Source organism: Accipiter gentilis, chromosome 15 (genome assembly GCF_929443795.1).
Source record: "Accipiter gentilis chromosome 15, bAccGen1.1, whole genome shotgun sequence".
Lineage (NCBI taxonomy): Eukaryota > Metazoa > Chordata > Aves > Accipitriformes > Accipitridae > Astur > Astur gentilis.
Window position 1 is genome coordinate 25,083,174 of NC_064894.1, and position 13,866 is coordinate 25,097,039.

Sequence of the window (13,866 nt, forward strand, 5' to 3'; positions counted from 1 at the left end):
TTTCTTTTTAAAATCGAGATGTGTTAATGTAACATTCTTTTCCCAGGCTAGTATCATCTTCTGTGGCATTTTCCTGTAGAAATCTCTACTTAATGTCCTGTATCAACTTTATGGATTTTTATTGTCCAAAGCAAACTGGCAAAATGTTTTCAGATATTTCAGTTATGTATTTGAGTCACCAAGTATTCTGCTGCCATGCACAATTACTGCTTTTGTCTGTATTGTGGGTCTGGCCTAAATTTTTTTTCCCCCTTTTTCTCTTAATTTTAGCTGGAAGAAAATTAGCAGTGAGGAAAACCAGACACATAATAGAAGGAAAGGCATAACTGAGGGCTTCAGTGTTCATTCACGAAATTATCAAATGAGAAAGAGGAAAAGATGGCATAACAGCCCATATGACTTAGCTAGAAAGGAAAATAATCACATTTCTTCTCTCTGCAGCATGTATGAGTTGAATGCTAATGCTGTCGTCTTTAAATCCTGCCAGTATAAATGCTGCTTTTCATCTTTGCAGAGAGACTGGCAACAGCATGCAAAGCAGTATCAGTGCCCATCCTTTTAACAAAAGAGCACTATGTTGGCAGGCACACCTCTTATTCCTGTTGTGTTAGTCCTAGCCAGCAGCTTTCAAATATCAGTATTACAACTTACTAGTTTCTTGCAGGTGTAAAAGCTGGTCTCATTACAATTTCTTTTAATAAAACAGCGTGATGATGAAGACCAGCTGGATAGTATACTGTAAAAATTGTGAGAAGGGAGGATGAAAAAATATGAAACTTGTCCTCTCCTTAGCTCACAGCCTGTCATCTTTGTCATACCACATGAAAAGGGGAGAGAGAACGTGAGACAGAGACAGACTTCTGTCGAGCTTACATCAGCTAAACCTTGGGTTTACCTGTTCGTTTTCCCATTTGGAATAACGTCTTCTTTTAGCTCCAGGCATCTCTTTTTTAACAGCAAAAAGAATACCGCAGGGGGCCTCAACAAATGACACACTGATCCATTGGTACAGCTGGTGGTACATGGGATTGGGCTGCAGGAGGGGGCACTTCTGCATAAATTGAGAAGGAGTTGATCAGCAAGGAAATAAACAACAAGAAACAGCAGACCCTTATGTTAGGTGCAAGAAATCTGATAGGTCTGTTCAACCTGTTGCATAAGGTATACCTTATGTGTACTGCAGTGCAGGAGTTTGGGGTCCCAAGTGCTGTTCAGTAGAAAGGCGTTATACTTGAATTTAATCTTACTTTGTTTTTTCCTTCAAAGATAATTCAGGGATACACTTAACCAAAACTTATTTTGATTGTGAAGTTTAGGAAATACCTAAGCATCCATAAATTTGTTAATACTAATTATAGTCCTTTGTGCATATACATTGTGAATGCATACAGATATACATACAAAATAAATGTATGTGTAACTTACTGCAGTATCTGAGCAATTCAATTGCTGGTAGCGTGTTTATTGGTTTTTATGCTTTCAGAAGGATACCATTTGGATCTAAGTTTTAAATATGGGAAACTGAGACTAAGAGACTCTGTTTACAGGGAATTTACAGTAGGGATTGAATTCATCATTTACTAGCTACTCTACCTTGATTTTCCATGTAGATAGCTTTGTATGAATCATCTGACTGAAACTTAGACTTCTATACTTAATTGTCAGTGTCTAAGTAGCTAGCCTCATCACCATGTACATTAAACAAAGAATAGGATCTCGTTCTGCAACAGGTGGCTGAAATATAAGGAATAGTTCACCCAAAGAGGCCTTTTGTCTTCAATGACAATAAAGAAACCAGCTTAGAAAACTTGAGATGCCAAAATTAGCTGAAATGAGGCCCTCCCCTTAATGAATGTGCAGTGGCTAGTTGGGAAGGAAAAGCAGAGTAAGTAATGCACTGTAAAGTAATACCCTGTGACTCAGTAATGTGCCATTACAGGCAATCCCTAATAGCCTGTACAAGCAAGACTGAGTTCAAAACTAGCACATTGATTTATTTTTTTTTAATCTTTTGGGTGGTAAATTTAACAAAATTTTATGTAAATTCACATGTAGGTTGGAAAAATATGTAATACTTAAGTTAGATACAATTTGTTTATGTAAGAAAATGCATGTATCTGAAAACATGATAAACTAAAGTGGTTTTATGTCTTGTCCTATAAAATACCTTCCCATCTGAAGGATACTAGAGAAACAATTCTTGCGTTTTATATACAGATGGTTTACAGAGGTCATTTTATTAATTAGCTTAAAAGAGAATAGGAAGATTAACTCAATAATTGACGAAATGTTGTATTCAGTTGCAATGCAAATAGGAGTATTTGCAGTTGTAATGTAACAGCCCACTAAAATTTGGTTAAGTAGGAAGTGAGAGAAGTAATGCACTACTTGACCAAGGAAGAACCCAAAGCAACTGTCCTTCATCACAGGTGGTAGCTGCTAATATAGTTATGGCAACTTGCTGCTTCTAAACAGTATGTTTGTTTCTGTTCAGAACAGGCTTAGAAGAGCAAGCAAATTCCTGGCATAATGAATACTGTTTTATGTACCACTTAGGCAGTTCTTCACAAGTTTCTCATTCACGTTTGCATCTATCATGGAACCCATCTGCATAATGTCTTGCCCTGCATAAAATCTACAAGTATTTTCCATTTTGAATTATGTGAAACCAGTTTTCAAATATGAACATAAATGACTACTTCCTTCATTTTAAATAATCAGTAGTGTTTTGCAATATGCTAGGACCAGGATAGTGTCGCTGCAAGAATTAATGTGAAAATATGTTAATTTTTTTAACATTTATTCTATGACTGTATAAACCATTACATAATTCCTTTCTATTTCAAAGCTTAGATGGAGCTATTCATAATTTTGGCACCTCAATTGGCAATCATTGTATGTTGTGCGGGCCAGCAAGTGGTCATAACTCTTTTTGACACTGATTCCACTGCTGGAAGGAACTGCAGGCTAGCTTCATTCATTAGTCCATAAATTGTTCCAAGTAGCTTTGGGGTTGTACCACTGGTAAAATAGGCTTCCAAAATACGTAAATTTACTACTTCCACTCCTGATGATCATTTTCTATCTCCAAAAACAAAGAATCATTTGCTTGACATTAACAGCAGATAGCAAAATACCCCCCCAAATGCAAAATGCTAGATCTTTTACTTTCTCTAGATTGCTAGAAGTCAAAAACTTAACTTTAGACTCTTCTGCTTTAGCCAAAAATGGTATCAAAACCATTCCTTCACAGGTAGAAGTAGGTGGTAAAAGGGATTTTTGCAACTTTCGCTGGCTGGTGCAAAAGCCCAAAGTGTAATAAAGAGATAGCTGTGCTGAGTAAGAATGAATTATATCAAACACTTTTCCTTTTATTTTTCACAAAAAGTTAGTGTCTGTGGCAGAAGTGTGGAGAAGCTCTTTTCTGGAGCTATTCTCAGAGTAGTTAGTTATTTCAAAGTGAGTTGTCATCTGCCTTTGGCTGGGACGTACAAGCAAGGAAGACACTTTCACAATAAAGTCTGAAGCTTCATTTGTAATATCTGTGATGCAGCTTTAACTTAGGATTCAGGGAAAGGGTGTTCTCCTATATCCAACAGTCAGGAAATGTTTGCATTTTTTGATGCGTTTAAGGGTGCAAGAAGTACAGAGTTCCTGTTTGTAAGCCAAGATCTCTGCCTACTGCTCCCATAAACTAAGGTCTACAAGCCTCCATCTTGTTGTGGGGTTGGGCACAGACTGTGATACAGGACCCTCAGCTTATCGTCTGGTCCTCTACCTCCTGATAGCTGCCCCTTTGTCATTCAGTTGTATTGAATGCTGCCTGCTGGAACTCAAAACCCCCTGACAGAACTGCGTTAAAAGAAGCAGCTGCTCTTCCCCATGAAGCTTTTTTTTTTTTTTTTTTTTTTTTTTTTTGCTATAAAAGTAACATTTCTGATGTTACTTTGGCCGGTCTCCTTCTGCCCAGCCAAAGAAAAGAATTCTTTGGCCCTTCAACAAGTCATCAGATCATACTGGTTATAATAGTGCTTACTCAAAAGGTAGGTGAAACAGACTCCAAGCTAATTCCTACCTGTGCTTTGACTTTGAAGCCACCTTGTTTGTCCTTCTGTCTAGTCAACTCTTTTCTGAGCCTGACTGGAAGATGGACAGTGACTGTGTCAGAAGACAGTTCTGACTTTTCTTATTGTCATACCTGAGCCAGTCAAATTTTCCAGCTGGCATGAGATACAGCATAAAATGAGTTTTTCTTGTGTATCTTATAGAAAGAAGGTTATCTTAAAGGAAGAGGTATGTAAATAGAGCTGGTAGATACAGTTGCTTTTCTGCATGTTTCAGTTTTGACAGCTCTCAACTGCAAATTGTAACTTTTCCAATAAAGAGTCACCATTTAGGACCAGAAGTGTCTTCTGATTATTACAAGTACACTGCAGTACACATGAAGCATCATTATTTGCAAAACACTTAAGTAGCCTAGTAGCAAATGCTATTCAACAAAGTTTGAGGACAGGACTATATTTCATTGCACATCTGTCTTGTGTGGGTAGCTAGGTTTCAGCTTATGCTCGATACAGACCAATTCCATTGATAAAACCTGGTTAGACCTAGGTTTTGTTCTTTATTTGTAAAGTCTGAAATAATAGAAGTATGTTTAAAAAAAAGCATTCTAAAAAATTTTTCAGTTGAAAATTATTGAGATTTGAATTATTGAAAATCCTAAAATATTGTGTATTTTAAATATTGTTTTCTAGTCCAGATGCGGCTTTCATACAAACAAACCCATTGTGGCTGCCTCTTTTTTAAAATCAACATGATTAGCATGTAATCCTGTTCATACTCTGTTCATGGAAAATATTTTCTTGAGTAATATGAAGCTCATTCTCCTTTTTCCCCCCCTCTCTAGATATGACCCAGACATTTTGTTAGGCTATGAAGTCCAGATGCATTCCTGGGGTTATCTCTTACAGAGGGCTGCTGCACTAAATGTTGATTTATGCCAGATGATTTCTCGTGTGCCAGGTAAGTTATTGTATAGGGTTTCAGTTCAGTTCCAATAGAAACAAGTTGAAGTCTATGAATAAATTAAAAAAATAGATACAGAGTATTTCTTCAGATGATCTCTTTTTTTGTTGTTGCTGTTGTGTTGTTATAGGTATAATCACACACACACAAAATTTTAAATACCAATGAGATTCTGGTTTTCAGTGTTTTCTGAATTTTTAAATTCCTTGTGTATTCCACTTCTGGGTGTGTCCTGTATCCGTGAACCTAGACTCATTTTCAGTTGTCGTGTGTGTTAAGTTTTCAGTTCTTGGAGGTGCTTCTGCTACCAAACTTTCTCTGGTTTCTCCTTGGCTTCAGTCATATGTATGTCATTCAGGGTACCTACCAGAATCATTATTTGTCGTTTATCTGGCTGGGATACAAGGACATAAAGATGCTCCTGAGCAGCACTCATCTTGGTCAGCACCTCTGTAATAAAATCCTTACTTTCAATAGCCGTTCTTGTATGGTGGGCAAGTTTTACTGGCCAAGTGCTGATGCTTTCCTCCAACATTCGGAAAAAGACCTGTTTCGGTTTTTTTCTTGAAAACCTGGGGAAAGTTTTCCAGGAGAGTGGTAAGCTTAGTGTCTAAACTTAGGCAATCAATAGATGTTGTCATTCTGAAGAATGCAGTTAGTGAACAGCTAAATAAATGTGTTGCACCTGAGAAGAGTCAAGATGACTTTGTAAAATTAAAAACTGTCTCAAAAATTTGTTGTAGCTCTTTGCAGTCATCAAGAAGATGTGGATGAGGGAGATAGGATTTTTAAAATCAAAATAATTTGAAAAAGCTGCTTTTGTCAGGGCTCTTGCCAAAGATCTATACAGAAACTAAATAGCCATGAAATAAGTGCATGCCTGTGATTGTCCTATTAAAAACTTGATCCTGTTACCCTGTAATGGTTGAAAAAGTAAATGAAATCTTAGGAATTATGGAGCAAGGAAAATACAGAACAATGAATGTAAATGTCAAAATCTGTAGTGTGCTTGCACCTCAAATACTGTGGTTCTAGCCTCTTCATAAGCTTTCCCCCCTCAAAATGGATACAGGAGAACTGGTAAAGATGAGAAGGGTAATCCAAATGTGTCTAGTAATTTAGTAAGTTAGGATTCCAGAAGAGAAAACTGGGTAAGGAAGGTAAAAACCTGTGAAATATTGAGTGACATAAAGGGAAATATGGATTGGCTGTTCTTGGTCTTTTCCAATGCAAGAACCAGAAATCATCAAATGAAGCTAGCAAATGGTAACTACAGAATAGGAGTTCATTTTTCACCCCTGGGTTGTTGAACTGTTGAGTTCCTTGCCACAAGGTAGTACAAATGCTTAAAGCGTATGTTGCTTTCAGAGGAGATAAATAAAAATATCCATTGGGAACTATTATATATGTGAAAATAATGTCTGGCCCAGGAAGCTGCAAACACTTAGAAGCTGGGAGAGTTCTAGAGAGATTATCAGTAGCTGCTTCCCCGGTTCTTGAAGCATCTGCTTTTGGGTACTTGATAGAACACGATACTGTACTCATTGCGTCTTTGGGCTTACCCAGCATAGCAATAGCATCTTTTATGTTGGCATCCTGTGTGCCTGGCCAGGAGAACATGATGTTTTAGAAGAGCTATGTTCACATACTCCTTCCTTGAGGTTTGAATATTTGTGCACTCTTGATGCCTTCAAAATCTTCTGATGCTTTTGATACCTGTGACCTGTTTAGAAAAGGTCTGAGTTATAGGGACCTCCCAGGGACAAGAAAACATAAGAACAAATTTGCATCTTCAGTTGAAAGTTGTTGGCAGCTGGACCTTGGTGAATTTTTAAATACTTAATACTTAATACGTTTAAATACTTAATATATGAAAACAGGAAATGACAGTTTAAATATGAATTGGCCATCAAAGATCACAAGTTTTCTTCTTCAGCACAAAGGTCTCAATTTTGTTTTTCAGGAATAATTACTGATTGCATGAACCTTGTTATTAAATTCCCTTGATGGCTCAAATTGAGATGATACACTGGTTGCAATAATAATGCCTCTGGGTACAGTCTTCAGAGGTATTGAAGGATGTTCAGAAAAACTCCTGACCCCTTACACCTCAAGATTTGCAATGTCTTTGGTAAGAGGAATGGCAAGTCTTGCAGTCAAAGGTTTCTTAAACCTCCAAAGATCACGAAAGTTCACTCCTCTACTGTGGAAGTATGGCTGAACAATCTCTTCAGTTTGGGACAGGTAACTAATGTGTCTCTGCTTTTGTTCTCAGAGGCTGAGACACAGCTCTCGTCTTGCAGGACAGCTATGTCTGCACTGTAGATGATGCAGAATCAGCATTTACATCAGCAAAGCTCTCGATAAAGGTTACTTCTCTGGGAACTGTATGGTTCTTAATAGTGATGTCCCTATGTATTTCGCAGTATTTCTTCCCTACAACTATGAAGTCCCACACAACATGGCTTCAGTTCTAGTGAAGGAAACTAGGGTTGTAGTCCTTAACATCTTTGGACATAAAGTTTGAGTGGGCATGCAGGACATAGGCATGATTTCCACAGCACTGGTATTCATAATACAGATGTTCTTGTGCCAGGAGATGGATGCACACCCAGAATTGGAATACATAACACTTAAAATGTTTCTAAGAACGTGTTTTTGTAAGGTAAGTAATTATTCTTTTTTGACTGAACTGCAGGAGAAAGACAAGGAACTGTTCACACTGATGAGCTCCTCCCAAAAATGTCATGCCATAAGTGTGGGCTTGCATGCATGGCCATAAACGTACAAGTGTTGTGTTCTCTGTTGCTTTGTGGCCTCCTTGTCCATGGTTTTGACCCCATCTATGTTCCTCTTGCTTTTCCAACCCCTATGCTTCATATTTCCCTCCCTTCTTCACATGCTGTATTTTCAGAACAGGAAGTGCTCCTTCAAGCAGTATGCTCCTCTTTCCTCCTATTGAAATAAAGATGGAAGGTACTTTTCCTTCCCTTTCCTGTGATTTCAACTTAACAAAAAGAAAGCTGGACTTCTCTCTGGTTTTGCTTTATTGGCTGAGTCTGGTGCTGCCTCTGCCATTTACAAGTGAACTATTCATAAGTCATTAGGACACACCACAAGAGAAGTGAGTACTGTGCCTGTGCGTAGTGGCATTTTTTTGTGTGTGCACTGTGGCCTCCTGTTTCCTCCTTTGCATCACAGCTCAGTGTTAGGGAGTGGGTAACAGAGGATGAGGAAACTTCTTTTTATTTCATCTTATGCACTGGAAAGCTAGGAAGAATGTCCAGTTCTGCTTCTTAACAACTTTGTTTCCAAAGAAGCTCACGTGGTTCTAGTGATATATTCCCCACACCAGTTGTGGAGCACTAGGGTTTTGTAATTTTGTGATGCTCATCACATGCAGAGTCCCTTGTTCATCAGGGCAGTGGGTCTCTTTTGTGACTGCATTATACTTTGTTGCCTGTCTTTACCAGCAAGACATGAAGCAAACTTAAGAAATATAGGGAATCTCCTAAACAAGTCACGAGAACAAGAGAACTAGGATGAGACTGCAGAAGGCAGAGCTAACTGATAGTTTCTCCTTCTAATAAAAAACAAAAATTGAGGGGCGGGGGGCGGGGGGGAGCAAGTCCCTCACTTTCGCAGGAGATCCAGCATGTGGAAATGAAAAAGAGCAGAAGAAAAAATGTTGCTGCTTGTGGGGCTTTTTTCCACCCAAGCGTGAAAAGAGAAACCGCTATTTTTCCTCCTTAAAAATCTGAAACAATAAGGAGGCTAAAAAGATGGTATGTATTTTGATAGTGTATGAAAGGTCTGCTAAATTTTGTCAAGGTTCTGTGATTTATTGATAAGGTCAGGAAATGACAAATAGGTTTTCTTAACCGTATTTTGACTGATACACACATTTGAAAGATCAACATATGAAGTTAGTCTGTATTATGTTGTTTCACAGCAGTTCTGCAGAATATCAGGCAATTTTTACTTCTGTCTTCAAGGGTAAATGTGTTTCATGGCTGTCTGGGGAACTAATTGCTAAGTTCTGATCATTATTGCAAAGCATTATGTATCCACACTTCTATACACTCTGTCCAAAATGTTCTGCTTTTTATTAATAGGGTACTGTACAGGGTTATCTGATAAATGAATAGTGGCAGAGTACACAACCAACAGTTGAAAAGTGGGTATGGATTTAGAATTGTAGGAAAATTGCCTCGAAGTGCTTTCTCTTCCATTAAACTAATAAGAAGGAACAAGACAGGAGGATCAAATAATACAGTGTGTTTTCATATTGAATTTTAACTTGTGTTGTATATATGTAAACTCAGGAAAGAATACCAAAACTGTAGCCTTAGGTTGACTGAAAAAAAGACAGTTTCAAGAAAAGTGTACCAAAAAGACTGTCTTCTCTTGTGTTGTAGTATTTCGAAGCATGAAAAAACCCAAGGATGGCAAAAGAGGGTATCTTTCCTGTACTGTAGTCACTGCTGTCTTGCAGAAAGATTCAGAGTGCTGCTTCTGCCTCTGCATTTGTTCCTTCCTGTTTCCTTCTCTCTCCGTTCGTGCTATCCAGAACTCATGTCTACCTGCTCCCACTGCGGTGGGTTTGCTTTTACTGTATGAAAAAGCGCTGAGTTTTCTCTCCCATGACCTGGTTCCAACTGTGTAAGATCATTGCAAGTAAAGCCTTGAGTTATAAACTCTTTAGGGCAGAAATCACTTTTATGTTGTGCACTAGTGCACGTGCAGCTAGCTCTCAAGTAACATGCAGCATTGCTTAACCAATATATTCAGTATGGAGAATGTATTGCAATGGACACCATTTCAATGAAACCGAAGTAAGAGTTCTCTTCAGAGGGATGTGCAAGAGCAGAAAAACCTGGGGGAGTTTTATTTAGAGATATTGTGGAAGACTGGTAAATAAATAATCTTGTGCAATCAGTAACAGTCTTTATGAATTCTTACTTTTCTAGAGAGCTCAAATTGGAAGAGGGATAGCTTGATCTGGTCTTGATTTCCTATAACTTGTCTAAATATGTTATCTTTCAATGTCTTTAGATGAAAAGAAAGAGAACAGATTTGCAGCTGAGCTGGATGAATATGGATCGGATACAATGAGTGAAATAAATATTGTTGGGCGAATTATCTTAAATATTTGGAGAATGATGAGACATGAGGTAAAGTTTTTAAAAGGTTAATGTATTTGACTTACAGGGTTTTTTTAATTATTGTAGACTTTGTTGAAAATTTCATGTAATTTATGTAACTTTTTGTTCTTTATTTGTACACCTTTCAAATAGAGCAGTCTGCCACTTTGTGCGAATGGATTTTGCATATCACTAAAATGTAAAATACTGAAGCCCTTATCTTTCAGTAATGTTTCTTAATGATATTTCTTTTCACTTCTTTGTGGGTTTTGAGAACAACTTACCTGTTTTAGCAATTTGTCTAGTATGGTGCTTTTACTAAATTAAATACTTGAACTTATTTTAAGGTGTCAGACTTCCTCATTGTTTTGGTGTTTATGAGCTTACTTTTAATACTCAAATGGTTCAGTCTTTATAAATCTTATTCTGACCAAATTCAGACCTGATCTTTGTGATCTACTTAATTCTGCATATTCTTTTCAATTGATGAGGGATATTCTTTCCTGACTTGTAAATAGTAAGGGACTTCTAAGTATAAATGTTTACCTTTTGAGCAAAGAATACTAATAAAAAGTTAGTAAGTCTAGTTGTTACAGTTTTCAAAAAGTAGGCATTTCTTTGACTGTGAAAGACATCATGCATGTTAACATATACTCTATGTTTTTCTAGGTGAATCTAATGAATTACACTTTTGAAAACGTGGGGTTTCATGTTCTTCATCAACGTTTTCCTTTATTTACTTTCCGAGTTTTGTCTGATTGGTTTGATAATAAGGCAGATGTCTACAGGTAATGATCTATTAATCCATTTTGTTTGTTCTTTTTAAGGCCAGATTCTTAATTTTGGATAGGTATAAGCTAAAGTCAGCATAGGAAGAAACAATCAATTTAGCTCAGGTACTGGAACAGTCTATATGTAACAACATGAGCTTATTTACTCTGCTGTTCTGCTGTGTTCTGTTCTGTAGTTATACCCTCAATATTTCATCTTTGTGTATTTTTCTGTTTACACAAAACCAAAATATTTTCAGTTACAGTTTCAACATATCTGAATAGATGTACTATTTTGATGTTCTGTAACATCTTTATTTTTTATATACTATTAATCAGAAGGACTTTTAATGAACTGTGAGGTTTCTGTTTTACTTCACAGTGCATGTCAACCAAGCTAGGCTTAAAAATAGTACAAAAGAGTGTGCAAGATGTTAAGACAGTAATTATAGCTGCGTAAAAATACCTTTATATGACATGTATCACACTGGGCTTCATTCTTCCTTGGAGTGATCTTGTATTGTGTGATATGAACAATTCATAAAAATGAGTACTGAGCTGAACGTCATTTGTGACGTACATATAATTTCTAGAAAAGTTCAGTACTTTTCAACTATGTGGAAACTTGGTTTTGTGCTGAAATTATAAATTTATGTTCAACTGAGATAGGTATTCTTTTAATACAGAAGGATGTTTCCACAAAAGTCCACTTGGTTATAAAAAAACCCATGTGAACAGATGAAGAAACTCAAGTTTCTGTTGCAGTAGTCCTTTAGGGCAGTAAGGACAACAGGATATATTATGTCATTGAGAGATTCCTTAACAGTAGTTTGCTGTAACACATTCTGTGTATATCTTTAGAATATGTAAGTGTATGTTTATGTGCGCCACATTTTTGAAAGAGCCGTATGAAGATATCCTAGGGGAAATTTTATTTGTTAGTTTGTAACAAGTTATCATAAAAAATACATTTTTCTTAGTAGAAAGAGCAGCACTTTCCTGATTGTTTATAATGAGGCATTCACTTTCGCAGGTGGAAAATGGTTGATCATTATGTTAGCCGGGTCCGTGGGAATCTCCAGTTGTTAGACAAACTGGATTTGATTGACAGAACAAGTGAAATGGCACGACTTTTTGGCATTCAGTTCTTACATGTATTAACAAGAGGCTCCCAGGTAAGATCTAGTTTTCCTTACACTTCACAAAAGCAAAATAGTCTTTACAGAATGTTTTAGTTCTTCAGTATCTTTTCAGTCAGTATATTTATTTTTGTAACATCACAAAAGACTGTTTTGCATAACGTGAAATTGAAACGTTAAGAAAGGCAATTCAAAAGCAGTAATAATGGATTGAATGGTTAGTCTCGGAGATTAAAAATGGCTGTTAAAAATAGAGTGCCCAATAATCATGCCAGTGAGTCTCTTCTACAGACTTTGGGAGCACTAAGTTTTCCCTTTGAGCTGGTATTTTTCACACTTAGATGAGTGAAAATGAATGTTTTTTAAAACATTAAGAAATATAATTGAGCATGTTTTAGAAAGATGAGATTATTTTCTTGCAGGACAGACAAAGCTGCATTGAATGTATTCTAAGTCACATTTCCTGTGAAGCAGACCTCTAGGGGAGATTTGATGATAAGACAAGAAGGGTTCTGGCTTTATTAAGTACATGTGTCATGCAAGTTGTGTGTGGTTCTGTTATTTTGGTACTAGCAGCAGAGGGAAAGGGACCAGGACAGAGCGAGATTTACGCTACTCTTTCTTTGAGACCCCAGCAGTCTGCAGTTGTACCAAAGGCTTTCCTTGCCCAGGTTCTGAGTGACTAGGCTAACCAGACTGTTTTCATGGCTTCACCTGAGCCCTGAACAGCACCTGAAACAAGAGACAACTACTCTCGCTCACATCTGCTCTTCTGTTGTCGTCTTCTTTCCTACCATAATTCTTTCCTACCATCTTTCTGCTTTCTGTTTTAATAGACATGTAGCTGAGCTGACCAGGATTGATTATTTTGCCAGCTCCTGTGGCCAAAAAGACAACTTAAAAAATAATGTCCTAAACAGACCAGCATTGTCTTAAGCCAGAAATGGGAGTGTCTGAAGCTGCAGTTCCTTAATGATTCAACCCGATTTAAAAATGTTGCCACCTTTTTTCCTTTGGCTGCAGTTGCCCCTGTAATCTCTTGACCCAGTGCAGGTTCTTGTCAGTTTTGCTGGTATTGGCCTATATTTGGGGGGGGGGGGGCAGGGGGCAGGGACAGCACTGTCAGCAGAACCATGGTGGCATTCAATAGGTATTTGCCAGTTTATCTCCCTGATCTGGTTTACCATGTTATCAGAGAAGTACCGCTGTTGGAGCAAGGGAAGAGAAATGCACAGTTAGGGACAGGGAGGGTAGAACTGGCATACTGCCAGCATAGATATGCTTAAACTGTCTTGATTGCAGCCCACAAAGGCTGTTCTGCCTGTCATTTTCTCAAATGGCTGTGAGTGGGAGTGAGCAACAGAAACATGCTGCATTTTCTATCCTGACTGTTCTTTTCTCTTTCCTTCTGTGCACGTATATTTTGTTTCCATTGAAACTTTCTAGATCACAAAAATGGCAGTTGCAACAATTCCCAGTCACCTCACATAATTATTTTTTTTTTACTCAGAAGAATCACCACTACCTTTTATGAAGATATTTCTTTTCTCCTCAGCTGAAAAAGATGTTAAAATGGAATAGTACTAAGAACAGATTTCAGATATTTTAGGTTATTTTTTCTTTTATTTTATTAAGCTATCTTGAATATACCCTAGTAGACTAAACAAATCTAACAGGAGATGGTCATAGGCATACAGATTATTAGTCAGATGCTTGAAGAACTTGCTAAAAACTAGGAGAAAAAGAAGAAAGAAAAAAAAAAAAAGAAAAACAACCCAAAAAAACCTA

General features: G+C 37.3%; 1 protein-coding gene across 3 annotated transcripts in view; it reads left to right on the forward strand.

Annotated features, from left to right (window-relative positions):
• Positions 1-13,866, forward strand: part of REV3L (REV3 like, DNA directed polymerase zeta catalytic subunit) — a 126,187-nt gene that overhangs the window by 97,449 nt on the left and 14,872 nt on the right. For all 3 annotated transcript variants that reach the window (XM_049817863.1, XM_049817864.1, XM_049817865.1), the window contains exons 19-22: positions 4,907-5,022; positions 10,081-10,199; positions 10,839-10,957; positions 11,973-12,114. In XM_049817863.1, the coding sequence (XP_049673820.1) occupies positions 4,907-5,022; positions 10,081-10,199; positions 10,839-10,957; positions 11,973-12,114 (496 nt within the window). The remainder of the gene's footprint in view (positions 1-4,906; positions 5,023-10,080; positions 10,200-10,838; positions 10,958-11,972; positions 12,115-13,866) is intronic.